At 44.1% G+C, this 27855-nt stretch overlaps 2 protein-coding genes across 3 annotated transcripts in view; one reads left to right on the forward strand and one right to left on the reverse strand.

The window, feature by feature from the left end:
* Positions 1 to 593: 593 nt before the first annotated feature.
* IRS4 (insulin receptor substrate 4) lies at positions 594 to 23826 on the reverse strand. The gene is made up of 2 exons (XM_063346758.1): positions 20116 to 23826; positions 594 to 2995 (listed from the first exon to the last, which is right to left on the reverse strand). Exons 1-2 carry the CDS (start codon positions 23600 to 23602, stop codon positions 2991 to 2993), a joined length of 3492 nt encoding a protein of 1163 aa, XP_063202828.1. The 5' UTR covers positions 23603 to 23826; the 3' UTR covers positions 594 to 2990.
* A 725-nt stretch (positions 23827 to 24551) lies between these two features.
* NXT2 (nuclear transport factor 2 like export factor 2) overlaps positions 24552 to 27855 on the forward strand; it is a 72350-nt gene continuing 69046 nt past the window's right edge. For both annotated transcript variants that reach the window (XM_063346396.1, XM_063346398.1), the window contains exons 1-2: positions 24552 to 24966; positions 26797 to 26881. The gene's annotated coding sequence lies outside the window, so the exon portion shown is untranslated. The remainder of the gene's footprint in view (positions 24967 to 26796; positions 26882 to 27855) is intronic.

Genomic DNA, 27855 nt, shown 5'->3' on the forward strand with positions numbered 1-27855 from the left:
TTTTACAAGTGGGTGCATGACCTGAAATAATGAGATATCTATATGGGTTTTTGGTTTTACATACTGAGACCTATTTAATACAAAACCAAAGTATTCCTGCAAACTTACTTACAGTACAAGCCATACTTGTTCCCTTCTTCCCTGAGCTCTAAAGACAGGAACCTGTTTGATGCTATACTGCTAAGCATTCCTTCCAGGAGTAGCACTTTTTGATCCTGAAACTTCCATACCCAGTCACGGACAAAGTTATAAACAAAAAATTGCCAGAGTATTCTGCATTTAAAGCAGAAAGTATCAGGCATTGATTTTATTTTTCTTTTTCATTCAGAAACTCAGTTGTTTACCAGCACTATGAATCTATGACAAAGAAAGACTTCTGGGTGTTTTGCTGTATGTTACCTTTTACACTAAGTGGCAGAGAAAACTAGAGGCTGGGAATCACTCCCCTGAAACATGCTAAAAGCTTCTCCAAATCTTCAGGGACACGGGGTGACAAAGCCACTTTAAGAAGAAAGCAGCCGCCGCAGGAGGAAATGCACTTCTGACAGAAAAAACCCAAAAGCTTGTTTAAAAATAAAACCCAGACACGGAGCTACATGAACACGTATTTACTGCAAGTAGCTCTATGGAAAGCCAAGTCAGATAAATATAAACACTATACAGAGCTTCAAGCCAGTCTCCCAAAACCGCAAACGCGATGTGTTTTACAAAGAAAACAACATAACAATATTTACAATGGAAGACAAAGCCAGATCAATCAGCTCAACTTTAAAACAGATCTGTGAAGCAGAAATAGCAAATATAATGAACAGTTTCAACCATATATGTTTTAGTTTGTACAGACAATAACTGTCCAATATCAAATTAAATTTACAGGACAAACATTGTTCTATCATTGGTATTTTTGTACTATACAGCAGCATAAACGGGTAGCTGGAAGGTAGTATATATAGTGATATGTTTTACATCATCTGAAAATGTTCTTCCAGCACAATACTGAATAAATTAGTTGCTGTAAACTAAAAGATTCAAAAAGATTGCATATTTATTATGCCGTACCTATTAGTATTTGTACCACTATACTTGAGGTTACCCATTTACTTATTTATTCAGCATTTATTAAATCAGTGCTGTATATTGTACAATGGCAGCCTCAGGGATCTAATATGAAATAAGTATGTAACAAATTTCTTTAAAACAACCTTTTCCTTTCACATTAAATGTTTAGAACTATCGTCATCCAAATTTTGATTTCTTAGAAAAAATGTAAAGCTTTATAAAAAGCTGTCTACATATTGCATTATTAATTTACGAGACCAAACAAAAGCTGTATGGCAAGACAGTATCATGGTCTGTAAGAGTGGTCGTATTTTTAATTAGTGTATGTTTAGCAGCAACAAGTAACTGTACCAACTTAAAATTCTCTTCCAGAATCAAAAACAGATCTGTGCTTTTAAACCCTGTAGCAACAGTTTTTCCTGTCACTAGACACTGCGTAAACTGATTGGTACCATGTTTCCCAAAAAATAAGTCTTTGTATTTTAGTGACATGTACATTTTAATACTACTCAAAAATAGATTTGGGTACACATCACCGAACAATCCAAGTTGACAGTGTCTAATTTGTTATACAAACTGTACGAGCAATTGAAAGGTTGTACGTTAGAGGCGAGGCAGCCTGACAAATGAGTTGTACAATATACAAAGTAGAGGATTACCAGCTGTGTGGTGCAGTACAGCATGAGGATTTGTGTACCACTTCTAAACCCTTTATTAATCGTCAGTGCCTTCTGTTAGACATTGCATGTACCAACGACTAGTGTCATGCTCTTTAAGTTCATAGCGGTGTTAAAAATCTAAATTCATTTCAACCAAAAAAAAATAATTCAGTACAAGAGTGAAGCACTTAAGTTGTAGAAAAATCAGGGCTTATTTAAAAAAATGTCAAATAGTCATTGTTCGCATTTCTGTAAGTGGGATAAAGACAATTTAGGAGCCAACATTTTACTTTTTTCCCCATTATGCCAGGAAGAAAGAACAAAAATAGTCCCAAATTAAAAATGGGGCTTTGGTTGAAAGTAAGATCAATTAGGGTGGTTTCCCTTTAAAAAGCTACAGCTGACAGATATAATGCAGAAGTCACAAACGCTGGATACGACTCTGCAGTTCTCCATTTGAATGCATGAACAAAAACCTCATTTTACACAATTTGTATTTATAAACAAGGATCTTGAGGGTAAGAACAAAAACAACCTACAAGACAACCAGCCCATTAATCCTACTTTGTACATACCAAAATTCTGAGCGGAAAAAAAATTCAGTTTAAGCTCTGACAGACATTTGATTTAAAATATTCTAGCCTATGATCAAGAAATACCTCTTGTACCATAAAAGCAAAACCTTAAAAAAAAAAAAAAAAAAGGCAGAAGAGGTCTGTCCTTCTCCCAGCAGTTCAGTTCGGTGGGATCCACCCCTCAAGCCAACATGCTCCTCTCCCTCCCTCCTTCCTGCCACCTGAAACAATCCTGAACTGCCAAAATATTTCTAAAAAATACATGTTTTAAGCTAACCACTTGTTAATGTACCAGAAAAGCAAACCCCATGTTAAACAGACAATCAGAAACCAGCTTTGACTTCTCAGAATATAAATTAAAAAAAAAAAAAATTAATGGGAGAGACAGGAGGAAGAAAGGGGCACACAGGGATCTTCTATTAGCATTCACACTGCCTCCCAAATAGATAGGACATGAAAGACCAAATTCCATCACCAAAGCACAGCTATGAAAAAAATCTCAATTCAAATTAATTCGACTGTAGAGAGCTGATGTCTATGAAAAAAATTAATTAAAAGGATGTGTGTCCATGTCCGTGCTGGTGGAAATGAAAGTAGCCGGCTGGAGCTGAGCTTTGCTTCCAAAAGCACCACACAGTTTCTGGAGTTACCAGCAGAAAAGTCTTCTCTTCCAACAATGGTTTCCATGGCAATGCACTCAGTCTAGAAAGGAGGGGGAAAGATTAAAAAAAAAAAAGTCAGTGACATTTTAAATGCAAGTTATATTGGAAAAAAATGTTTTCTAGTGAGGAGAATACATGGAGCTTATCCAGTGCAGAAGTGACAGCTACTGAATGCAGAACTTGGGTCCTTCTCAGCAGGAGGGGGCACCACCAGGCGATACCCCTCAAGAAAACCCGAGCCATGGGGAAGATCTGCAGGTCTGCAGCAGGCACCGAGGAGCCGCTGCCACCACAGAGCTGCCACGCGTTCGCCAGGCAGGAGCCAGCACCATGCTGCCAGCCCACGCGCCCTGGGGAGGATCAAAGCCAACAACCACCCAGCACCCATTTCCCTATCAATATTTCATTTAACAAGATCTCGATCCTCTCCGTGCGGCAAGCAATGCACAGAGCAGAGCCTGTTCCTAAGCGTGCAGCAATGGATGGATGGATGGATGGATGGATGGATGGAGAGCAGCTCTGCTCACACAGGTGAACATTCTCCCATCCATAGCAGGTGCAGAGCTGCAATACAAATACTCCCCACAACTCCAGCTTCAAACAAGAGCGGAAAGTCAGGACAGCTGCGTGTCCCATCCTCAACTTTTCAGGAAAAAGCTTAATTTAGTTATGATAAGAAACAACTCAGAGTATAGTTTTCCCTTTTTCAAGGAAGTCTCACTAAAAGGCCACACACGGTACAAAAGCACAAAGCTACCGCAGAGCCATCTATACTGCTGCCAGCAAAAACCAGGGGCTTCAAACTGACCGGGAAAGACAAAATACAAAGTGCTCAGTAAAATGAGGGGAAAAAAACCCCCAAAACCTTGTATTGCAGGAAGATACAGTTGGGTGACAAGGCAGAAATGGAAATAGGAGAGAGGGCAATCTCAAAGCAGAAGACCAGCTCTGCAATTAACCATGGACACGCCAAGGTGAGAGTGCCTCAAAAGGTTCCTGACACAGGGCAAACTGATGAAGGGGATGCAAACACTCCCTGCAGCGGTGGGAACACAAACTGAGGAGCGTATAAAAATCCACTTTTCACCTCACTACAAAACCCCTTCCGCTCCCAACAGAGCCAGCCAGAACACTGATTTTCAGGCTGGCAGAACACTATCAGCCAAATCATGGGTTACACTGTCTCCCAGTCCTGCCAGACTCCTCTTCCACCACTTTTGTCCCCTCAGCCAAGACTGAGGGCACTGCCAGTCACAAAGGCTGTCACCAAAGACAGCCTTTGGTCACCTTCTCTTCAAGGTTTGAGGTATGTGTCTGCAGGATCCACTTCCTGGCACGACAGGGAAGAAGGGGACAGCAGGTTGCTCTCATGGAGAAACAACCACCAGTGTAAGAGATTTAGTCTTCAGAAAGCATCAAATACAGAAGCGTAGTCTACTTTTTCCCCTTGAAGCCACACAGTACAAGCTGTCTCACCACCATTGAGAAGAGCTGCAGTATGGGGAATACTTCATTACAAACCACGCTGATGGCAGCGTGGCCCACTCAACAAAAGAAGGGGGTCTGGAGCTTGCCCACAGAGGTTCGCAAGGAAGTCAGATAAATTTCATTGCTAAAGAAAGCACAGTGCTTCACGGCCCCTACCATGGGAACACGCTGAAGAAAATGTGACAATCTGAAGAAGCTGCGCATTATGCATAATAATGCAAACCTGTATGTTTACTTACATACCCAATCATACAGTATGTGCACACAAGCTCCACCCTGAGTTAGAGAAGTTCGGATTTCCATCCGGATAAAAACACTCTCCCTTCAAAAAAAAAAGAAAGGAAGAAAAGCAAGCCCCAAGCTGAGCCCAGCTGCACCAAGCAGCCCTGCCCCTGCCACCGCCCGGGGCCAGCCCAGCTCTCCGCAAAGGCTGCCCACGGCTCCGGAGACAGAGCAGCAAAGCCCACAGCAGGGCTGGAAGCAGCGCAGAAGCACAGAAGGGTCCTTCGGCTTCAAGGGAAACTCCCTTTCATCCCTACACAACCCACACCAAGGTCTGGGTGGCTGAGTCTCATTTTTCAAATACGTAGTGATTTCAAAAATACAGTAACTTGGTTTTTCACAATTCAAGGAAGAGGCAGCCAAAACACACCCAGCAACTCAAGAATCTCCATTGGTATTATTTCACAGACATCATAAGATCACTACAAAAAGCTATTGCTTGTTACACACAGAGCGTGATGTGGTTAGTGATGGCTTTGTTTTCACAAAAGCCAAGCGAAGCTATTATTTTTGAAATAGTTTTCCTCTTTAGAAAAATATTATTTTATTGTCGTACCAAAGGATGAAAATATGCACCACAGCTTGCAATGAATCACACCTCAACAATGCAGACAAGTCAAACATTAAAACAGTTAAAGCTTCTATATTAAACTTATATTTGGTAAAAATTAACATTTACCAGCTTCCCCCCACCCTTTCCTTGCTGTGGACCTGTAAGCTTACATAAAAGGAACTTCAAAAACTGTCTCTGCTTTTGTCAGGACATTTTTCCTCCACACCTAACACACAAGGCACACCTGAAAGCTGTTTGACAAGTTATTCTAATCTCCCCAAGCACATCCCCAAAACATTCTGAAGAGCAAAGGCCCAGTTGTTTGAATCAGACAATCCCACATGGCAGAACTTGGTATTTGTACCTAGAACTTTTTGAAAACTTTCATAAACTTACGCCAAATTACATTTAAGATACTTTGAGGGGAAGGGGAAGAGCTTAAGAGCCAAAAAAACCCAAAACCTGCTTAACTTGTAACTTTGATTCTTTGAACAAACCTGGTATAATTCAAAGGTAGCACGATAACTAAGTCTAAAGCTCACCAGGTAACTCCAATCAGAGCCCAGACTAACACAGATTAATTTACAAGAAACCAGGAGAAAGCATCCTCAACTAAGCTTCACTACAGCTTCTATGTTCTCTGCATGTCCTGGCTCAAATACAGAGTTTTACACCGGCGCAAAGGCAAGCTCGGGACCCCCATGCAGCATCCCCTCTTCCTGAAACTGCTCGTCAAACAGGATCTCATTAATTTGTCCCTGCCCTCTCCCCACGATTACAAACCATGCTTCAGCATCTTTCCCTTTCATTTTTAAGCTAAAACAGAATTGTGGGAATTGTAAATAAACATAAGGGAGTTTCATGTAAACATTACCTACAAGCTGATAAGAGTCTCATGAAGCTTTGAGTCTCAGACATGGAGTTATCGGTTGTCACCATTTCTCTAATCCCCTTCTTAAAAGCTGAAAAATTCAATATTGCAGTTGGAGCAGTACAGCTGGCTGATGCCCTGAGTCATCAGCTCTTTTGGGGGATAAAAGCATCAAGCAGTCTACATATACAGATATAAACTGATATATACATATACACATATGTGAATGCATTATCAGTATCAGATAGAAAAAGCAAAAAGAAACTCATCAAACTTGATCACATGAAAAAAAAATTCCCTCTGAAGTCTAAGAGGAGAGTGAGGTCTTGCAAGATCCCTCCCACAAAGCATCTGCAGTCACCACCATTCATGAGGGCGACACTGAGGAGTCCATTCCTCGCTACAGCAGGACCAGAGCCAGAAAGGCCCACAGCTCTCCCACCACCAGCCTCCAGGCAGCAAAGAAATCCCATGTAACAACCAGCAGAGCCTGCATCCAGGGGTGAGGGGGTTCTCCAGCGGAGCCAGGGACCGTTTCTGCACTCACCAGCCCCGATACTGATTTCCCAACTGTGAAGCTGTAGGAGCTCCAGCTGACGTGGTTTCCCCCACCACATCTTCCCAGAAGATCTGTGCTGAACCACCCACCACACTGTCTCTCACATTCTGGTGCTACAGCTGCCCACAGGGAGCGAGCAGGAGCCTCGGTGCCAACAGAGCACGAGTTTTGTTCATACACAGGGACCTGCACCAGCTGTGTGAAAGCACCGCACATGCACGCACTCCACAGGAACAGTTATTAGCCAAAGCGGTGTAAAATGGGTTTAGTGTAAGTGAGAACAAGGCCAATGTCTGTTGTGCTGCTGATACCCGGAGCTAATTTGTGGATTTCCACCTCTGCTGTTCCTTGCCATAGGAACCATGAATGGTTAGAGTTGGAAGGCACCTTATAGATGACCCAGTTCCACCCCCCTGCCCTGGGCAGGGACACCTCCCACTAGACCAGGCTGCTCAAAGCCCCATCCAGCCTGGCCTTGAACACCTCCAGGGATGGGAATCCTTAGGAAGTGACCTGGGTTTATTTAGCGAGGTTGCAATGCATTAAGCCCCTTGGTGGCCCTTCTCTCCCACATCTGACCTTCTTCCACCTTTTGACTAGCCAGTAGGTGAAGGTAAACTAAGGGAGGACGTGAGGTGCTCAATGAAAACAACAGTTTCTGTGAAGCTGGATGATCTTATTTTGGTCTTCATAATTCAAGATTCATCAGCCAACAATTTTCTACATTAATAGTAAAAATACGAGAATTTCTGATCAACAATAAAAAGATTAGCATTTCATTAGAGATATCGCATAAATGTATTTGACTCAACACTGATGGAACAGTAAAGGAAGCTGTCAGAGAAATGGATGAAACAACTCTTCCAAAAGGAAAACAAATTATGAGAGGTGAATGAGCTGGGAAGAGAGGAACAATGCTCACAAAGCAGCCCATCGGTCCCTTGGAGTTCTCAAAACATAAATGCCACCAAATGAAACTCAGTGGCCAGATCAGACATGACAAGTTTGAAGACAGCTTTCACTTGCAGTGTAAACACGCTGCTGTTCCTGGACTGTCATGAGCTCTTCCAAGAAAATCTGCTCAGTCTCCCAAAAAAAAAAAATATCTGATAACCGATGGTTACAACAAAACAAGCAGCTAAGACCCGAACTCAGAAAACCTCTGCACTTTCGAAGCAGCCTAGAAATACACTGTTCTAAGTAGTTTTCATAGCACCCTACACTGGGCTTTTCTGTTTATTCCAACTTCAGCTCCATGAAGAGCTTCAGCCTTTACTCAAAATTGAGCTCTACTGCTTCAGAATACTGAGAACACAAATTCAACTTCCTGTGAACATTTAATATGGAAAATGCGTCCAGAAAGCATCCAAACATTTTCACAGATCACCTCTCAAAATATATAAGCAAAGTTTAGAAAATTGAAACAACGTTCTCTTCATTACACAATTCTATTTAAATTCATTGTTTTAAGATAGGATCGGATTATAAAACTAGACACAGCTGTTCAAATCTTTCTGAGGAATAATCAGACAAAAAGGATCACAAGGGCAGAAGAGAAACTAAGAGGGCAAATATTTAAAATAGGATGGCAGTATGCCATTGCTCAAAAATGTTTTCTTTGAAATTAAGGAACACACTGAGAAAGCGTTCTGCAAGTTTTGTATGCGAAAGTAATTTATAGTTTTATAAAACTTAGGGGCAAAGGATTACATTAGTCTTAATTCATTAGATTGCAAACCCAGCGTGTTCCATTTGAAAATGTATCAGAGGAGAATATATCCAATTTACACTTCATTTCCTGCATCTGAATTTTTAAGGTCATGCAAGTCAGGCCACTTTGAAACAAACCAAGAGGTTTTAAGAACATTGCAGACATATTCTAATTCTCTCAAAGAAATCCATCCTAAATAATATCTGTTTTTACAGGAAAGGCTTTTACTGACATAATTCTGCAACTGATTCCTAAAAGGATAAAAGCTTTGCTTACAGAAGATATTAATTTAAGATAATTAAATGATTAAAATATCCACGTCAAAGACTAAGAGAGTTAAATGCTTTCTGGAGAACGCTACTGAAGTTCTCCATTTCCTGAACTTCAGGTTAGGGGGAAATCGGAATTAATCCGACTTAGGCAGATCAGAAGCGGCAGAACAGCCCTAGTGTTTCTTGCGCGCATGGCCACACAATATTCCTGTTGTTCAGGAAAGCGCCAGATCCCAGCACAACCTCGGGACACAACGTGTGTGTCCAAAAGCATTTTGCTCGCGCCAGTGGGACGGGGCAGGAGGACTGCAGCGTATTACATTTCAAGCCTTTCACATGGCACGCAGGTCGGGGCGGGTGGGGAGGGAGGTAACTTGCCCAAACACATTCTTCACCAATTAGTGAGATTTCCCCCCCAGTCTCACCAGATACATAGTTACTATCCTACATCATCGTCCTATTTCTTCAAGTTCTTTTAATGGCACAGCTTTAGACCTTGCTAGAGGCATGCGGTGTTATTTGAGAAAAGTAGAATTCCTTCTTAATTTGCACACCCAGACACCAAGTTTACAAATACAAATCAGAAAAACGGTGATGTTTGCTGTGGCCATTGCATACACAGTCACTGCACCTGGGGAACACAACCATGGCCCTGACACAGACAGGCATCCTTGTTTGGGAAGTGTCTTAAACACACATTTATCATTAAACACATATTCCACGCACGTTCTTCATTCTACAACAAACTAACAATGCTCAAATTGAGCTAACGAATGTATTTTGTACCTATAATTTTACTGACTTTCCACAAGCAAAAAAAGCAAAACTTGTTTTAAAAAAACCTGTTACATGACTCACTTTTCATTGGATAAACACAGCCACTGGTAACGACACACCCCAGTAAACTGTATTCCTCCTCAAGCTGTATTTCTAAAATTTAGGAGACAAAGTTACTCTTACAAATAATCTTTATCCGCAGTTGTTAATTCAAAGTGTGGTTCCATTATTCTTAGTGCTTAGCAATTTCATGAGCTAAAAGACCTCTCCCATGCTTTAAGATCATTTTTATTCACTTTGCCAAAATGCCTTATCTCTTGCAACAGGGGCTTCTTTTTCTGTTTTAACAAACAGTAGTGTTGTTTCTAGGAAGGCCTCGTGCACACTCCCTAATTTCATCTCTTTTACTGATACTATTCCTAGAACTAGGAAACCTGCGCACAGTTTTGGCAGGGCCCTCGCACCAACTCAAACTGCACCGGACAGCTTGACAAGGAGCTGTTGGGGTTTTTTTCAGTTCCGTTTTTTTGGTTGTTTGGTTTTTTGGGCGTTTTGGGGGGGTTTTTTTGTTTGTTGTTGTTTTGTTTTTTAAACTAAATTTCTATTGCAATACAGTGAGACAATACTAAAAATTCACTTAAAAACACACAAGTTCAAAATTTCAGATTTTCATGTTGCAGAAGAATGAAAAGAAGTTCTGCTTTGAAAACCACTCTTACGGCAAGTGTGTAAGATACAACGACTGACCTCCTAAACTGCAGAAAACTTAGGTAAATTTTAGCCAAAAAAAATAAATCAAATAGTCTTGTTTGTGTGGCTTCTGACAATACCACCTGCCACAGTCCACTCTGCTCTCGTGACAAAGGTCAGGAGCCCTGAAGTGCCGGTAGGGAGGAATGTATTTCCTGCCCGTGCTTGTGCCCCAAACTGGAGCTTAAGGGGCTGTTGGGAAGTGAATAAGAAAGGAAAGAGCTGTGTCAAACAGCGGGGCCAAACAGCCCGCACAGCTCTGGTGCCCTCATCCAAAAAAGACTTGGAATAACTGGAAGAGTTTCCAAGTAGTGCAGAAAAACTCATGAAAGGTATGAAACAGCTTCACAGTGAGGAACAGCCAGGTAACAGGGACGCTTCAGCCTGCAGAGAAGTATTAGGATGTATCAGGAAATTAAAAAATAAATATTATACCTCAGGTCCCTGCTGTGTGCAGCACAGGAAGCCACTGACAGCACACTGGCTAAGCGTATGGCAGGAGAGGATACAGCATCTACACAATTCTAAGTGGCGTGGAGAGAAAAGATAGGGTTCGTTATCTCTTCCAATAGACAAACGAGGGGCTGCCAGACAAAGCTGGTATGGAGCAGGGTCCAAAATAGAGAGAGGCCTGCACGCAGCGGGTGCTGACTGACCGCCGGCTGCTGGGGATACAGGGAGTTTACACAGCATCAAAGAGAGACTGGAAAAGTACTTGGATTAGAGATCCATAAAGGATTATAAAACAGACAAACTGCATCAGGCTCAGGAAATCCCCCAAGCTGGGGGGGGGGGGGGGGGGGGGGGGGAAATCAGAGTCCGGGTGAATGTTTGTGGGGAAGTTTTATATACGCCTGCCCTGCTCTTCCTCTGCTGGGCGGTGTCTGCTTGCAGGCACAGGTCTCCCGTTTGAATGAGAAAAACTATTATAAACAACTAACAGAAAGGACGGTGTCACTCATGACTAATGAAACCGCTCCCCACCCTTCAAGTCACCTTCCCTGATATTTCCTTTCTACAGAAAGTTTCACCTGTTCCAATTCATCCCTTTGCTCTTCCCAACCACTTTAGCCATCCACATTTGAACACATCCAGCACTGCCTTTTTCTTTCACCTCTGCTGCCATAAGCAACTGTCAAAGGCAAAAAGTCACTACATGCCTACGCGTGCCTGCACAAAAAAATAAATAAAATCTTCGCCATCAGCCACTATCTGCTACCACACACAGCAGCAGCACACATCAATTTTTAACATTTTCGAATTATCACATTATTGAGTCTGCATTAACATGAGGATACCCAGGCCCCTGGCTTATGCGGGTTCAGATTGCACTGCGTGCGTGAAGTGAGGTCTTCTCAAATCACAGCACGTGCACAAGAGCCAAGGATAGGGCCTTCAGCTTCCCAGAGCAGCTCAGGAGCTCACGAAGGACAGAGCTGAACTGTGTCTACACACAGACAAGTTTTAATCAACAGTGTGCAACTCTTGTTTAAGTGTTTACCTTGTGGAACACATCAGCATTAATATTTCAATCACTTACACTGTCAACAGCAAATCAAGCCTGGCTGCTGCCACCACTTCCAGACTCACCCACAACCGCTGGTGTCTGTTCAACCTGATCCACCGACACAGAAATAAAATCACCTTCTCCCGTCAAAGCTATCCTTTTGCACTCCAGCTTCCACAGCCTGCTCTCAAGCAGCCAAAGCACCGCCGCAGCTGTGAGTGGGTGCCATTAGACCTCTCTGTTCAGAGCTGGACTCCAAATGCTCAACACGCTGGTTACAAACCCTAGAGGTGAATGTATCTCCCAAGCCATGCTGCTGCCTCCTCCACAACGCTAGAACATCGCCTGGGTCCCAGAGATGCCACCTAAAAAGCCCCTGCAAAAACAAGAAGGAACCAGTAGTAACGCCAAGGCAGCACCATCACCCTCGCTGCTTCTGGAGCCAAGTCTCATAAAGAACAGAGGATGCAGGTCCATGGGACATTAGCTGCCATGGGATGCTGCACAGGGTGATGCTAGGCTCCCGTATGCATTCCTGCACCTCTGCTTGCACCAAACCTATCAGCCACAAGACTGCAGGAAAACCTACAGAAAGAAAAAAGGAAAAAAAATAAATCATCACATTCCACATCTAAAAGGGAGAAGTAAACACTGGGACATGCTCCTAACTTGGAGATACATGTTGGCCCACATTCCTCTTACCAAGATTAATATCCTGGCCAGTGTTCTGACATTTACCTCATTCTTTTCAAGTCATTTAAACCATTACAACCACTGTATTTATAGCTCACTACCTTCCATCGCTCCCTTCCAAGTGCCTCTACCAGCTTCCTCTCCTGCAACCGCGCTCAGGAGCCTTTTATCTCTCTGCGAGGCCGACTCTTATCTTCACTCTGCCAATGGCAGCAGCCTTGATCTTTATCAGACTCTCCACCCCAGCACATTAAGTTTCATCCATCTCTTTAGTTTCATCTTTTAAATTGTAAGCTCCTTCAGATGGGGACCAACACATTTACATTTGCAGCAGGGTAGAGGGCACCTCCGTCCTGCCTACCTGTTCAGGTTCTGCAACGAGTAGAGATGGCGTCTGGAGCGACAAGTTCTTGTTACCAGCCTCACTGTTGCAATGTTGTCCAAATGACCTCAAGATCAAATCTGTTCATTTTTTCCAACTCATTTCTAACTGATTTCCTGTTCACCATAACCTGCAACTTAAAAACACCTTGTTCTAGAAACAAACAGAAGACCCACCCACCCCCCAAAAACACCACAGAATTAAACATAGATGGCAAATACCTCCCAAAGTGTCTCATGGAACAAAAAGCAAATATTCTGTAAGTTTGAACAGTGGATGTTACTACTGAAAACCCAAACAGCTTACAATTTTTTCTAGCAGACTAATACAAAAAAATTCCATACAGCAAACAGCATCTTTTTGGCCCCTTAAGCCATATTGGTTTAGACTTAAGAAACTTTATTCTTTTAGACTTGCAGAACTTAAAGCGCGTTCCTTCATCTGTACTGATGGAAGTTTTACGTGCATCCACCTTGTGCTGAACAATGTCCTTGGCCAACCCAGCCACAAACAGGCTCTGGTGACTTAGACCAGGGAAGGTCTAAATGACACAATAACTACAGAAACACTAATGCCTGTCAATAGCTTAAACAGAGTTTTCATACAAATAAGATATCGCATGGCTCACATTTATAGTTTTTCTTGGTCTAGTATGCAACAGGTTCTGTTACCTAATGATGCATCTGCTTCACTGTCACTAAGAACTCTCCAAAAACTGACTCAGGCTCAGGCTATCCAGCACCAAAAAAAGTTATACTGCAAATGCAGCTCTTCAGCAAGAGCCATAAACAATAAAGCAAGCTGGCTTGGCATGAGTATGGGAACAGAATCGCACTATTCCCTGTGGAAGGAGGGTATCATTCATTAGTGCCTCAAATTTAGAAGCAAATTTTACCAGGTTTCTTGCACACCTTTTGGTATTATTTCCCATCATTTTCAGAAAAAGAAAAAAAACCAACAAACATTTTGGTATTCTCAGTCATTCCACAAAATCCTGTCCTACTAAAAGGGAAACCTTTCTCCATGCAGGTAGCATATTTATGAGCCTTTCATGCCCCAGCAAAAAGGAAACACTATTCTTACCTATTTTATGCCCTAAATAATAATTCAATTTGATATTTATATATGTTCATAACATGCATATGCTATACAGCAAACACAAGCACTATTCATCTTCTAGTAGCAATTTAAAAGTTTTCAATTTTCTTGAGTCACATTAAATTATATCATCACCTTGGAATTATAGCCAAACCTCAACTGTATTAATTTCAGCATAAGCCGTCTCTTTCAAAAACCCTTTCTTCTCAGAAGATTAAAAAAGATTAGACCTTACACTTAACTCACTAATCACTGGCACACAGCACACACAGAAGCAGTCTGAATTGTCAGCATCCGGCCATACAGATAAATTAACAGAAAAATAATGTTTTGAAATACGCAACCTTTGCCCCTGAAGATACAGCTCATTACTTAACCAGGGCAGAAAATTCTTGCTAACACTGTAGTACACTGCTGCTCTTGGGATAATGCTACACCTGAAGCAAAATCTCCACAAATCCAAACACTTACATGCTCAAGATCCTTTAGATAAGATACTCAGCAACACCTCCAAAATGCTTTTGATGAGTCAGGCTCACTTACCTTTGTCTCCCCACTGCCCTCAAGTATGTCACAAATCCCTATAGGTTCTCAACTAAATCGTAACCGTCCCTAAGCTGAGTGACCTTTACAGAGATGCAGGGCTCGATTAAAACTCGAACAGCCATTGCTTTAACCTGCAAGACAACACTGCAACTCGATCGTTGGATTGTTGTTAATATGCAAAAGCTAAACGCGAAAAAAAGTCACAAGAAAGGGTGAGCCATAGGACAGCTCTCCAGCCAAGTCATTACATACCATTTAAGGATGAGTCATAAGATAATGCTGCATTTTTAGGACAAAACAGCAGTAATAATACATCCCCAGGCTCCAGAAAGCTTGACTCTCTCTCTCTCTCACCTGCCTTTTAGTTTTATCACTCCATTTTCCTTTGAGTTGAAGAATGCCACATTTGATCACAACAGTTCTTAAAATAAAATTGTAGAGTTTGTTTCCCGCTTCGGATCAGAAAAACAAACTTGTTAGGGCAATCAACATACTGGACACCATTCAGCATGTTTTTGGGAGCGCCACAGATCCACAAACAGAGCACACAAACAGGCACCAAGGTACAACACAGTACTGTAAGCTCTTTTTAGAACCATCCAAAACCTCAAGGTATAGACCCTCCCCCCAGTGATGAATATGAAGAAAACTTAAAGGTCCTTTCATAAAAAAAATGAGTGTATGCAGAGAAAAAAGAAAAAAAACCAAACACACTCTACCTACTGCTAACATGCCACCAGACATACAAAAAGCCCCTAAGAAATAGGAAGTGACAAACCACCCTAGTACTCCTGGGCTGGAACACAGACACTGGAAGGACTGGGTGAGCACCCACACCTTCTGCTACTCCCACCTACCACCCAAAGCCACAAGGGACGGACATGAAGGCAGGACGGGAAAATGTGAAGTTTTAGAGGGAAAGTTAAAATAGCACATTTAAGATTTCACCAAAAGACTTACAAAAATAATAAAAGAAAAAGAAAAAGGCAGTTTGAACCGGTACCAGATTACACCCAGAGCCCCCTGCAGCGGTGCTTTCACCTACAGGCAGAAAGTTTCAGACTTCCAAGAGAGACACATACGACCATAGCTGCAACTATGGATTTAGGGTCTGGAAAGCTGATTTCCAAAAGTATTTCAACACTGACTAAAGTAAGCGTTCTCTCTCAATGGCAGGGGAACATTCTTGTCTCAGTTTCTCACCCAAGCACAAGTAAAACCCAACTGATTCTTGGTCAAATATGTCATAATTAGCTCACTCCCACGCTGCACGGCAAAAATCTGTTCTGCCTTCAGCAGCTCATATACTACTTGAGAAAGTTACCCTGGGTATTTTTAAGCATAGCTGTAAGTCACTCAAGACTGTTAAAGTGGCATCTGTTACAGCACGATTAAAATGGTTTGGGTTTGTTTGCTGTATTTTTTTTTAAGAATTATTATCCCGGCATTACTTCAAAGATGTAGGACAAGCAGCAGCGTTCGGCTGTGCTTCACTAGGGTTCTGCGAGCTATTTTCACATGGGCCCATGCCTTCAGTCTTCTGCCGATACAACACAGCCTCAGTCTCAAGCAAACATTTAAAAACCACTAGTCTGAAACCAAAAGGGGCAGTTATTTGCCTGGGATCCCGTACACTGTAATTTACTATATTAGTAACAGCTAAAACTTCCAGCTTCTGAGTTTCTCAGAGTGTATATTGTTTGTTACATTCTTCAAGATTTTGCATTTGAAATATGCAAGTTTCCATAAAGGATCTGGACAACTTGGAACACAGGTTTTGCTTTACAGCTGTACTTGTTTTCCTTCCTCTCAGCTCCCCGAAATGTCCACAACACTCTCGCCTGGGCTAGCGCAGGGGAGATTAAAAAGGTGAGGAACATTTAAATTATAATCCTGCACTTTAGAGAACTTCTGAAATAATATCTTACCATAGTGTTAGAATGTCAGGTAGAGGTAAGATTAAAGAGTGGGTGTAAAATAGGTGGGCTGGTACTAAACTGAACATTACATTTACTCTGAACAGTCTGTTTTGGTTTTGGGGTATCTTTGCAGGTTTAATATTTCTAATTAAGTCTGAAGAAACTTGCATTATACAGGACCCATTATGCAGTTTATTAACGCCCCATTCTCATTATCCTCCTCAGTTTCTACCAGGTCCAATAACAAGGTATACATTAGCTAAGCCCTGTTTGAAGTAGCTTTAGTGTTCTGTACTCCTAGCACAAAATTTCATGACTCAGATTCATGTAATCAAAACTGCAAACCGCTTGCTTCAATATTGTGTAACAATTTTGTGATGAAACTGTTTTGCTAATGACCTCTTTAAACTTCGAGCATTGGAAGTCAGAACCTTATATTCTTTATATCATCATCATTATCAACGTAAAACCTGAGCTCGACTTTGCCTAAACCTAAAATAAAAGTTTAATAACAGGTCAGGCTTATTTACCATTTCAAGTCAGTGCCCTCCCCCTCCTCCATCTATGTCATGAATGGAGGAGAGAGAAAAAAAAAAAAGTTGGATTCACATCAGTGAACCTGAACCAGAAGTAGTTCGGGAATTACAATGAGGGGGCAGTGATGCATTGGAAGTCACTCTCCCACCCTCAGCAGTTAAGAGAGCGCAGCTGACTCACAGAACACTGTATTCCACTTAAGCAAACAAAAACAAAACAGAAAAGCAAACAACCCGAGGTTGAGAAGTGTTTTCCTTCCAGTAAAACTACAATTGAGGAAGAAGAGATAAAAGTTCTCTACCTGATAGTATTTAATAAATACGGGATAGCTCCGCTCTAGGCAGTAAAGAAAGGGTAAACACATCTGCTAAACATTTTTCTTAAGAACGGATTTAACCACAGAGCATTTTTCAGGCAAAGAGACCGAAAGAGTGGGACGTAGAGGGAAAGAAAAGACAGCGCTCAGTTCTGCTAAAAGTCTCCAGAAGTAATAAAAATCTCAATTACACATAGGCACACTACACCTCCTCAGGTCTAAGAGTGAAGCTTTATTTTCACTATTCACAATAGAATGTGAAAGGGATTTTCTGAACTACAGAAAAACTTTTTAAATACTAAAATAAAAGCTTTATGGCAGTAGAAACTGATAAGCTGTTTAAATACAGACTTCTAAAATTATGCTTGCTATAGCTCAGAGACACGATTTAGGGCGTGAAGGAGAACTGGTATCTTTACAAACAAGAATTTAAAGTCATTCCTAAGAAACGGATATACTCCCCCAATTTACACCACTGTATTCAAGCCTGGCAAGCTACTTTTAGCCTGGACTATTCCGAAATCTGTTCACCCCTCCACGAGCCACCTACAAGTGAACAATGTCAACACCCCACCTGCCCTCCTACTATATACCAGAAATATTTTATGCTGTGTTTATAGAAAACTGTTAGGCCTTGTTTTGGAGCAGTGTTTTATAATTCTGCGGGGTTTTTTAGGACTAGAAAAAAACCACCAACCTAAGCTCTTACTATTCTCATACCTAATTTCCTGCCAATGCCTATGGTTTTAGCACAGAGTTTCTTTCACTTCATTTTAATGCATGTTTCATTTCCAGAAAACGTCAATTCACAGCAAAATCAGCAGCTGTAAGTCTCCTGCCCCTCTGCAGCTTGTAATAGAGAGGGGGAAAGCCCAAAGCACAGGGCTGTAGATATTTTGCTGTAGCAGCAGTAAGCAAAATGTTTCACATAAGCACTATTTCTAGACACACTAGCTCTTGAAAAATATTTTTAATCGTAATATTTACAGTACAGCTGAAAGGAAATAATCTGTTGGGCTTTTTCCCTCCATTTTGTAAGAAATTTTACTTTATAACACTGATTGTAGTCATATGAGGGGAATAAGATCAAATAGGAATTCTGCTGTCTTTGGGGGTGCTTTTTTTTTTTAAAAAAAAAAAAGAGAAAGAAAAAACCTAAACAAAAAAAAAAAGAAGGAAAAACCCCCCAAACTACAAATCAGTTCCGGCAATCAGTATGCCTTTGACTTAGCAGACAAATCTTTGAAGTGCTGAAAGACTAACTTTGGAAGTAAGCGCTTCTTGGACTGGCAACTTTCAACGTCTTCTAAATTTGATTCCAACCAACAAAACAAAGCAGAGGAAAAAAAACCACTGAGGCAAACCACACATTTCTGAGCAGCCCCAAGCAGTGCTGCCAGACTTCAAATGGCATGCGAGCTGAGTCAGGCTTATACCTTCCACTATTGAAGGCCACAAAATTTTAAGCTCCTGCAATACACCTTCTGCCTTTAGACACTTAGTTTTAAAGTAAAACTAGAAAAAAACCCTATCATTTCAGTGTTTAAGATTGCAATTAAAAATATAAAAGCTAGCAGTAGCCTGCCCCTTTACTGCTTTCTCTGTTGACAGAGAAGTAGACAAATATCAATGTCCAACAGCGATTAAATATTTCCTCTTAGTACTCATCAATTATTGACTACACATACATTTGCAAAGAGAGGAAAACATCATTTCCAACACGTACAGTTTGCTACCCGAGTGGGTGAATTACTATAAGGAGTTCAGTGGGTCACTAATACCGAAATAAGGATTATACTTCCAAAGTTACGGTGCAATGCAGCGCCTGGACATGCAATAATACTACCAACAGCTCAGTACTATTTTTTGCTCCCCCCATGAGAGCAAAGAGCTTATCATACTAATAGGAGCGTCCCTCCTCTTTCACATATTCTTCCTCCCCACCTCCAACACCCTTATTTTTTACGCACACCTCAACACGTTACCTTAAGTTGGGTGACACCACGGATGACTTGAAAGCTAGCAGCCTGCTGTCGGAAGTTTCAGACCTGGGAGACACCCCTCAGAGCCTGCTCTGCCTCTATTCCAGGCATTCCCTACCCACCACACAAAAGGCAGATCCCTCTGTACAGCAGCGAAGGGTTACAGCTCTGCTAAGCCCTTGGACCACTCCTGGAAGGTGGTGAAGGTGGAGGGCAAGGGCTGGAGGAGCCCCCCACCACCCTGCCCAGCCACCAGGAGACGGCTCCTCCACAGGATACAGGGATACTTTGTAGACCAGAGTTCAAAGGAGCACACACCAAACCTTCAAGGGAAAAAACTTGAGTTCTGTCCACATAAGATTAAACTAAATAAATGCACATAAAAGTCTCTAAAACATCCATTTCATCCACATTTATTGAAAGAAATCGATCTAACGCCCAAATCTGGATGTCTGAACCCAGTTTAGCAATTTTCAGCCCTCCCTATCCATGACAAATTACAAAATATCAAGGTCACCAAAAAAAAAAAAAAAGTGAAGAGTCATCTAGTTATAAGAAGGGAAGAGGAAAACAAAAGTGAAGGGGGAAAAAAAAAAGTTACCATAACCTCAGGACAAGAATTCACAATATAAAATACGATTAATGTTTATACTAGCAAGATTCTTTTATAAAAAAAACAAAGCAGATGACAGTTTGATAACAGCCCAGAAGAGTCACATAAATCCTTTAGGCCAAGGACCATGTCCCCTTTCGTCTCTGTTCAGCAGTTAGGATGCTGCGCTGCAACAAGACTGGTTGTACCAGAAGATTACAAACAACATTTACCCCACTCCAGAGACTTCATTTTAGTATTAGGTGGAGGACCTAATCCTACAGTTAAGCAAGCATGAAAGGAAAGTGCTTTTAAAGTTACAAACCTTTTCTCGCAGCGTTACACTTCAGACCATCGGATCTGCTGAAATCTATGCTTACGTAAGCTCCACTGTCCAAACCTGAAGTACCATTTTGGAGATGGCAAGTTGGCGCTGTCGTACTCGCCTCACAGCTTATAGGATCATCGCGTAAATTCAGAGCGATGTAGTTTAAGCCGTTCTGAAATCCAGTTGAGGTATCCCTGGACATTTTGCTTTCCTGACCATCAGAAATGTTTTCATCTGGTTTTAACCAAACATTGTCAAATGAGGCAGAGCTGTGTCTTTTGCTACTATCAGTAAAGAAGGAGGAGGAGGAGGTGGTCACAGTCCCGGCAGAAGAGAACGTTTCAGAACTGTGTCTCCTCCTGCCTTGAGGATCAGCTCGAATCACTTTCGGTCCCATAGGAGGTTCAGAGCTGGGAACAGAGAAGCTACTGCTACCAGCATATCGATCAACAATGCACAGCCTATTAACTATGGAAGAAGGGCTATCGATCTTTACACCGTCATCAGATTCGGCAGCAAACGGCCGCGGTGGTGTTGCTGCCATGTTGAACGTCATCTCCGTGTAGTCATCAGTCCTGTTGCTTGCGGTGCTAACACAAGCAGTACCAAATGAAAGCCTAGCGTAGTCAGGATTTGGTTGGTTTCTAGGAATACTGGAACTTGCATAAATTGAAATATCTGTTAGAGAGTTGGACAGTTCCTTTGCTACTTTCGGTGACTGTACATCCAAGTCAACACTCATATAATCAGAAAGCGGGGACTGTCTGTGGTCGCTACTTGAGCCTAGAGATGACGGCGATCCTTCTGCAGATAAGGAATATGGTGTATTACTTGCCTTTTCATTAAAATCAATATTTATATATTCACCGGGACTCGCTGGCTCAGGTGGAACTGTACGATCATACATCCTTGGGATAGTATTACTCCCTCTTGTACCTAGGGGGAGTCTTGTGGGCCTGGTAGCCCTGTTCTGCCCAAGTGCATCCTCTGAACCTTTCACCGCCGGCGATTTAGAGATGCCATTAGCCAGAGCCTCACTGTTGACCCCTTTTACATTTTCTGGTCCACCATACAAGAGTTTTCCAGGTGAAGACATTGGAACATATTCACTGTTGTCACCATTTTGTCCTGATAACGCCTTAAAGCTTCGGGGCAAAGAAAAATACGAACTGAAACCTTTGGAAACAGAAGCAGTGTGAATATAATTTGAATCACTGGGGTGCTTTGGAGCTGAATTACCAGGTGACATATCCATATACTCATTGTTTATGATCTTCTCATTACTCCCTTTAGAAATAAATCCAGTTAAAGGACTTCGTACAGGTGAAGAGCTAGCCTTTGGAAACATCATCATATATCCTCTGGAGTCAACCTGAGACGGTGACCATGAATTGTTAATCTGTTTTGGAACAGACACACTTTTAGGAGTCATTGGCAAATAATCGCTGTTGCTGGACAGAGAAGATGCGACTCCTGGCATCATTGGCATGTAGCCATCATCCCTGGCTTTACTCCTACTTTGGTTACATACGGAATCAAGGTTAGCATCACTGTACTCTGATTCATGGTTATCTTTCAATTTTGGTGTTTCAGAGTAAAGTAATCGTCCTTGATTTCCTGCAGAATCTTCATCTAACAAAGCTGTAGTTTGTGTCATCTTCTGCTGCACTGCTACAGAAGTTGGTTTTGTTAGAGAGTAAGTTCTTTTCCTGAGACACTTGTCAGCCTCCATATAATCATCTCTTGAGCCATCATCTGCCTGTTGCTTACTCATGGACATGTACTCACTCAGACAGTTCTCCTCTCTGATAGGTGGTGTGTTTCCCAGGGAATCTGGTGTATTACTCCTGACCCGAAAGTACCTGAAGTCTCCAGGGCTGGAGCCATATTCATCAGAAGAAATAAATCCCCCATCACTTGGGGAACCACAAACAGATGAGCTAGATGGCCTGGTCAACATGTCCGAAGCAGAGCCATGGCCACTACTGGAAGAAACACTGATGGGACTTGTAGTGGAGGGAAAATGAGAAACAGGCAGCGAAGCAGACCTGGTGTGATAAGATGAGCTGAAAGCGGCTCTCACATACCTTCCGCTCCCTTCTTGCCGGCCCAAATTCATCCTTGCAGTATTCAGGTGGATCAGACTCCCAGTCACTGACCTGAAAGGTCTAGTCATGGTTCCTTCTCCTTCGCTGGATGTTCTGAAACGATAGGAGTTGCTGCTCTTGGTGGTAGGAGGAGTCCCCCCAGCAACGCTCTCAGTTCTAGATCTCCTCTGCAAGCCCGTCTGGCTGGGGGGCAGGTTGCCCAAGTGCCTCCTAGTGGTGATGAAGGAGATAGGATTGGTACCGCTACCGCCACCAGAAGACTGGCTCTTGCTCCGGGGCCTGAACTCTGCAAAGGCCTTTAAAGCTTTCATGGTCTCCAGAAAAGTCTCATGCATATTCTGGGCAACCACCGAGTCATCCACTTGCATCCAGAGTTCCCCAGGTCCAATGGAGGCAGATCTGCCCACTTCGATGAAGAAGAAGTTCTCCGAGTGCCCGCAGCGGCGAATATTCATTAGCTGCAAGTGGACGGAGGGCACCTCCGAGTTGAGCTTGACAAGGTGGATGGCCTTGCTGGAGAGGCACAACCTATATACTCCAGTAAGGTTTTTCGTTTGTCCCAGCCCTTTGGGTTTAACGTTGACCTGCCATACTTCCTTGAAGACGGTGCCGGGCCTGAGGGCGGCCCCATAGTGCTCGTCATCCTCGTCCACCTGCTGATCAGCGTGGTCCTCCTGCTCCAGGAAGCCCCTCTTGCTCTGGCTCATGAGCTCACTGATCGCCTGGTACCAGGCCTCCTGCTCGGCCTCGTTCTCCGCCAGCATGGCGAAGTACTCGTCCTTGGTGTACAAGGCGATGATGTGCTTGTGCTTGGCGTCCGCCCGCCGGCTGACGGTGAAGCACTGGTAGAGGGGGATGACCCGCTTCGGCGGGGGGCAGCAGAGGGAGGCCGCCCCGCCGCCGGCCCCCGCCGCCCGCAAGCTGCTCTTGAACTTCTTCTCGCTGTCGTAGTACTCCAGCCGGGCGGGGGCCAGGTGGCTCTCGGCCCGCAGGACGAAGTACCGCTTGTGCCCGTGCTTCTGCTTCCGCAGGTAGCCGCACTTCCTCACGTCCTCGCCGGCGGCGAACGGGGGGAGGCCGCGGCCCGCCGGGGGGGGCTGCCCGCCTCGGCTCGCGGGGCGGCCGGCGGCGGGGGAGGCCTCCGGCGCCGGGCAGAGGGAGGCGCTGGGCGAGCGCCGCAGTAGCAGCAGCAGGTGGTGGGGCTGAGGGGACGGGCAGCGGCCGCCCTCGCCCGCCGCCGGCTCCCCCTCGCCCGCCGGCACGCCGGGCTCCTGCTGAGGCGCGGCTCCGCCTCCCGTGTGGCGGGCCACCGGCTCCTCCTCGCCGGCCCCGGCCGCCGCGCCGCCGCCGCCCGGGCCATTCATCCCACTCGCCATCTTAGGGGCCAGGCAGGGTCCGGAGCGCCCGGGGAAGGGGTACGGGGATGGGGGGGGGGGGGGGGAAAGGAGGGAGGGGGTGGGCGGACAGCGGGAATCCGCCCTCAGCGGGGGAGCGGGCCGCGCATGGGGAGCGGGCGGTGCCGGGCGGTGCCTGCCTGCGCGCCCCCCGCCCGCGCCCTCCCGCCGGCTACTCGCACTCACGCAGGCGGCCTCGGCGGCACCACGGCGAAAACATCACGTGACCCCGCGGAGGGGCGGGCGGGCGGCGGGGGCGGGCCCCGGCCGGTGGTGGGGCGGAGCCGGCGGGGCGAAGGGGGGCAGCGGGGAGCCGGCTGGAGTGGCGGCGGGAGGAGCCAATAGGAAACGGCGGTCAGTCCACAAAGAGCCAATCAGGTGGTGGAGGGCGGGCCTCGCGGCGTACCGTCCCGGGGAGGAGGGGCTATGGCGGATGGGCAGCGCGGCGAGCCAATGGAAGGCGGCGGCGGCCCCGGGCTGGCGGCGATGGGGCAGGGTGTTTCCTGTGCTGGAGAGGGGTGAGCGGGGAAGGAGGCGGGGCCGGCGCTGACTGGCGGAGAGGGATGAGCGGCCGGGGCGCCAGCGAATCCGCGCCGCACACACACCGCGGGCAAGGGGGGGAGACGGGGAGACGAGGGTGGGGGGCGGTGCGTGCTTGGCGGCGCGAGTAAAACGGAAGGCGGGGCCTTGGGGAGACGGGCGGGCCCGTTGGCCAATCGGCGGCAAAGTCCCGTCCGGTGAGAGCTGCCGGCTGACGTTGCGTTCGCCCGGCTGCCTTTGGGAAGAGCCGATTGGCCCGCGGGGAGGCTGGGCGGGGCCCGCCGAGCGCGCGGGGCGGTGGCGGCAGGGCGGGGGGGGTGAGCGGGCGCGCCCGGCGGCGCAGGGAGTAAACAACCTGGCGGCGCGCGGGCGGCCGTTGGAGTCGGGTGCCGCGTGACGCTTGTGGCGGTTCGGGGCTGGCCAGCCTCGGTTTGGGCACGTGAGCGGCCTGCGTCACCCCTGTGGGGCGGGTGACGTCATCACCGAGTGTTAGGTGGAAACACGACGGGTGAGGGGCCGTCGAGCCCCCCCTCCCCGTCCAGCCGGGCCGCGGGCGCAGCGGCGGCCCTGACGCCATGTCTGGGGCGGGTGGAACCGCGCCGGGCCCTCGGCAGGACTCCGCCGCGCTGTCTTACGATGTTAATTAATTCCTTTGCCGGCGTCCTAATGGCGGGGTTTAATTGCGAGGGGAGCGCGGAGGTTCTGTGACCTATCCGCAGGCCTAGGTCGGGGGCAGCTCCCCTCACACCCGGCTCCGCGCAGGCCCTGCTGCCTACGCGTGTTTAGTACAAGTGCTCCTGCCACAGGTACATTAAAGTTAGGGCTTTACGTATATCAGTTACATAAGTGTAAAAATAACCTTTGTTTCCACACTACAACTGCAAAGACCCAGTGGCTTGTCCATGTGTCTTGTCCCCACCTCTCCCTTCTCCCTCAGCCAGGCAGGATGGACTCGGTTCGCGTTCAAGGTTGGTTTTTGTCAGCCTCACCGATGATTCATTATTGAGATGGCAGCGCTTGCCAATCCCTGACACCGACTTCCACCACCCACTTGTTAAATTTCTGGATAAATAGCTTGGTGTTTTCTTTCATTCTGCCCCTCAGATGTGGGAAAAGATATCTTGGAGTCTCCAGTAACTCCAAGTTTGGAAGCTGGTACACCAAATCGTGTACTTGCGATATTGATTGTTAATGCCTTGTTATTTCTTTTTCCATTCTCTGTGTTTGCTGCCTGCTCTTCATGTGTTTAAACTGCAATCTTGTTTTGTGTTTTCACAGCATCCAACACAATATGTTCTTGTCCATGATTATAGTTCCTAAGTGTTACAGCAATACAGTGAATAAGTTGTAACTACAGAAATGTAGTTATATAAACACTAGGAAACTGAGATTAAGTTTAGTTTTTAAAGAAATTCAGACATGTTAGTATGAAAATACATAACCAAACACCCCAATAACGTCGATTCTGCCATGCAGTGCTATCCTGCAATAGCTATACAATTATATTGCATTATATTGTTGATAGTCCCTGGTAGAATTAAACTGGTTTTTGAAGATGTATTCCTTTTATTTTTCATTCTTTTCTATGTGGTCTGTTGGTTGGGTGGAGCTGAGATTGCTTGGGCATTTCCATACATAATTCGGATTTCTTTCTGTACTTTTACATGAAAATTTAAAGTGGTTTTAAAATTTTAAATATATTAAAAGCCTTGAAACTATAGAGCAAGGTGAACTGTGTTTATTGCATGCTTATTCCAGCTGGTTGCTGAAGGATACGTGTGGGAGGAAGAAAGGAAACAATTTGAAAGAAAGGGCTTGGGTTTTCTATTTTGTTTGTGTTTGTGTTTTTAGTCATCAACCTCTAGGCTTGCTTCACAGTAACTATGTAAGAAGAAACATATCAGTGTTTTCTGGTCTCTTCTAAAGTCTTTTGCTATTACAATGTTTTTGCTAGGGAGTTGAGAAAGCAACGGCTGCATAAGTCAGTCATGTAGAATTTTGGAGTGGATGCGCCTGATCAGACCCACAGGTAGCCGCGAAGAACAGAGCTACTAAAAATTAGTTTTCTGATGGGCCTTCTCTGGCTTAAACAGAGTGCTTAGGCTTCCTGAAAACTTAAATTGTTCATGTTTTTCCATGTGACTATTAGGAAATACTTTCCCAAACTGCAAACTAATCTTTAATTTGCATATGCTTTCTCAGCTTTCATTAGTAGGAAGAATAACTCATTTGTTTTATCTCTCTTCAAAGAAATGTTGTTTAGAGTCTTTGATGCAATTATTTAATCAAAGTTATCAATTTTCTGTAGTAGTGATTTTTTATTTTTGTAGCTCATACAAAATATGTAAGAATACCTTTTAGTATATGATATCCTTTCGTTAGTGAAATAATTGTCTAGGCATGGGATAGGATCTAATTTTACTATCTTTTATGTCACAAATTATTATAACTTCTACAAATTTTGTAGGTTTCTGTCTCACTGTTTCTCTGGCTACTACATAGACAATAGTTTACTCTGTAAAATCAGTGCCCCACTGTTATATAGAGTCAGTTTTATATTCTTCAGTTTTACTTATAGAAACCAACATAGCCTGAGTATTAAATACTTCCTTAACTGTGGTTGCATTGTCTTCCAGCAACTGTAAAGGGAAATCAAGATTCTCTCTTCATGTCTCTTGATCTTCACCAGACTTGAAGAACCTGTAGTTCTTAGAGCTGGAGGTATGTTTGCTTTGTGTTTCGTTTATTTGCTCTTTCTACCCTACCAAGTGCCTGCATGAGGCAGGCACTGTAAAAGAACAGAAATTTGAAACCATTTCTTTCATTATAGTTTCCACAAGTGGCTATAATGTCTATAATATGAAGTAATTAAGTGATTGGTAGTTGTACTGTTGAGCCAAATGGAGGGCCATATATGTCATCAGCTGCAGAAGTGTTGAGGGACAAGTAATGGGTTCCTGTAGGTGTCCGTGAAATTCCACAAAGAGCAATATTATTAATTCAGCTAAGAGGTAGATGGTTTTGGACACAATGTCGCATGATCTATTGCTCATTTCTTCTAGTTTCACCAGCCAGTATTATGCCCATCCTCAGTTGCATCTACAGGAGTAATTACCCGATAAAAGACAAAAAAGAAATCAGTTTTGTTGAGTAGTAAAATACAATTCTAGTTCAGTCTTGCACATGACATGTTCATAAAAAGGAAAGGAACTCCAGATTACCTCCCTGTAATTTAGAAATTTAGAATAAAATCATCCCAGAAGTACTTAGCAACCAAAGGATGCTGAGTGAAAGGTAAGCTTCGTAGTTTTTAATTTTATGTGTTACACTGTTTCACTAATAATAAATTTGTATATACGTTTCTAACATTTTATTAACCGTTTTAACTTAGTTCACAAAACAAATTAATGTAATTCTTCATAATGTATATTTGTGGCCCAAAGTCTTCCCCTAGAAGTCTCATTTTTATCTTTACATCTCTAAAGTAGCCTGCACTCTTTAACTTTTTAGTGGTTCTGTTCTCAGGATGGACATACTGTGACTTTTACAGGAGGCAAAGTTAGCTCGTGAAATCAAATAGAGTAGCGGTTTTAAATGAATCAGTTATAGCTAGGTTATTCTGCAAACAGGGAAACTTCCCCATTTGTAGTATGTCAGTGCAATGAGAAAACGAAATGATTGGGATGTTTCTTAGT

The sequence above is a fragment of the Chroicocephalus ridibundus genome, chromosome 9, assembly GCF_963924245.1.
Source record: "Chroicocephalus ridibundus chromosome 9, bChrRid1.1, whole genome shotgun sequence".
Lineage (NCBI taxonomy): Eukaryota > Metazoa > Chordata > Aves > Charadriiformes > Laridae > Chroicocephalus > Chroicocephalus ridibundus.

Bases quoted from the DNA above. Each gene is read 5' to 3' on its own strand.
- IRS4 (XM_063346758.1), bottom strand. From the start codon at position 23,602: ATGGCGAGTGGGATGAATGGCCCGGGCGGCGGCGGCGCGGCGGCCGGG.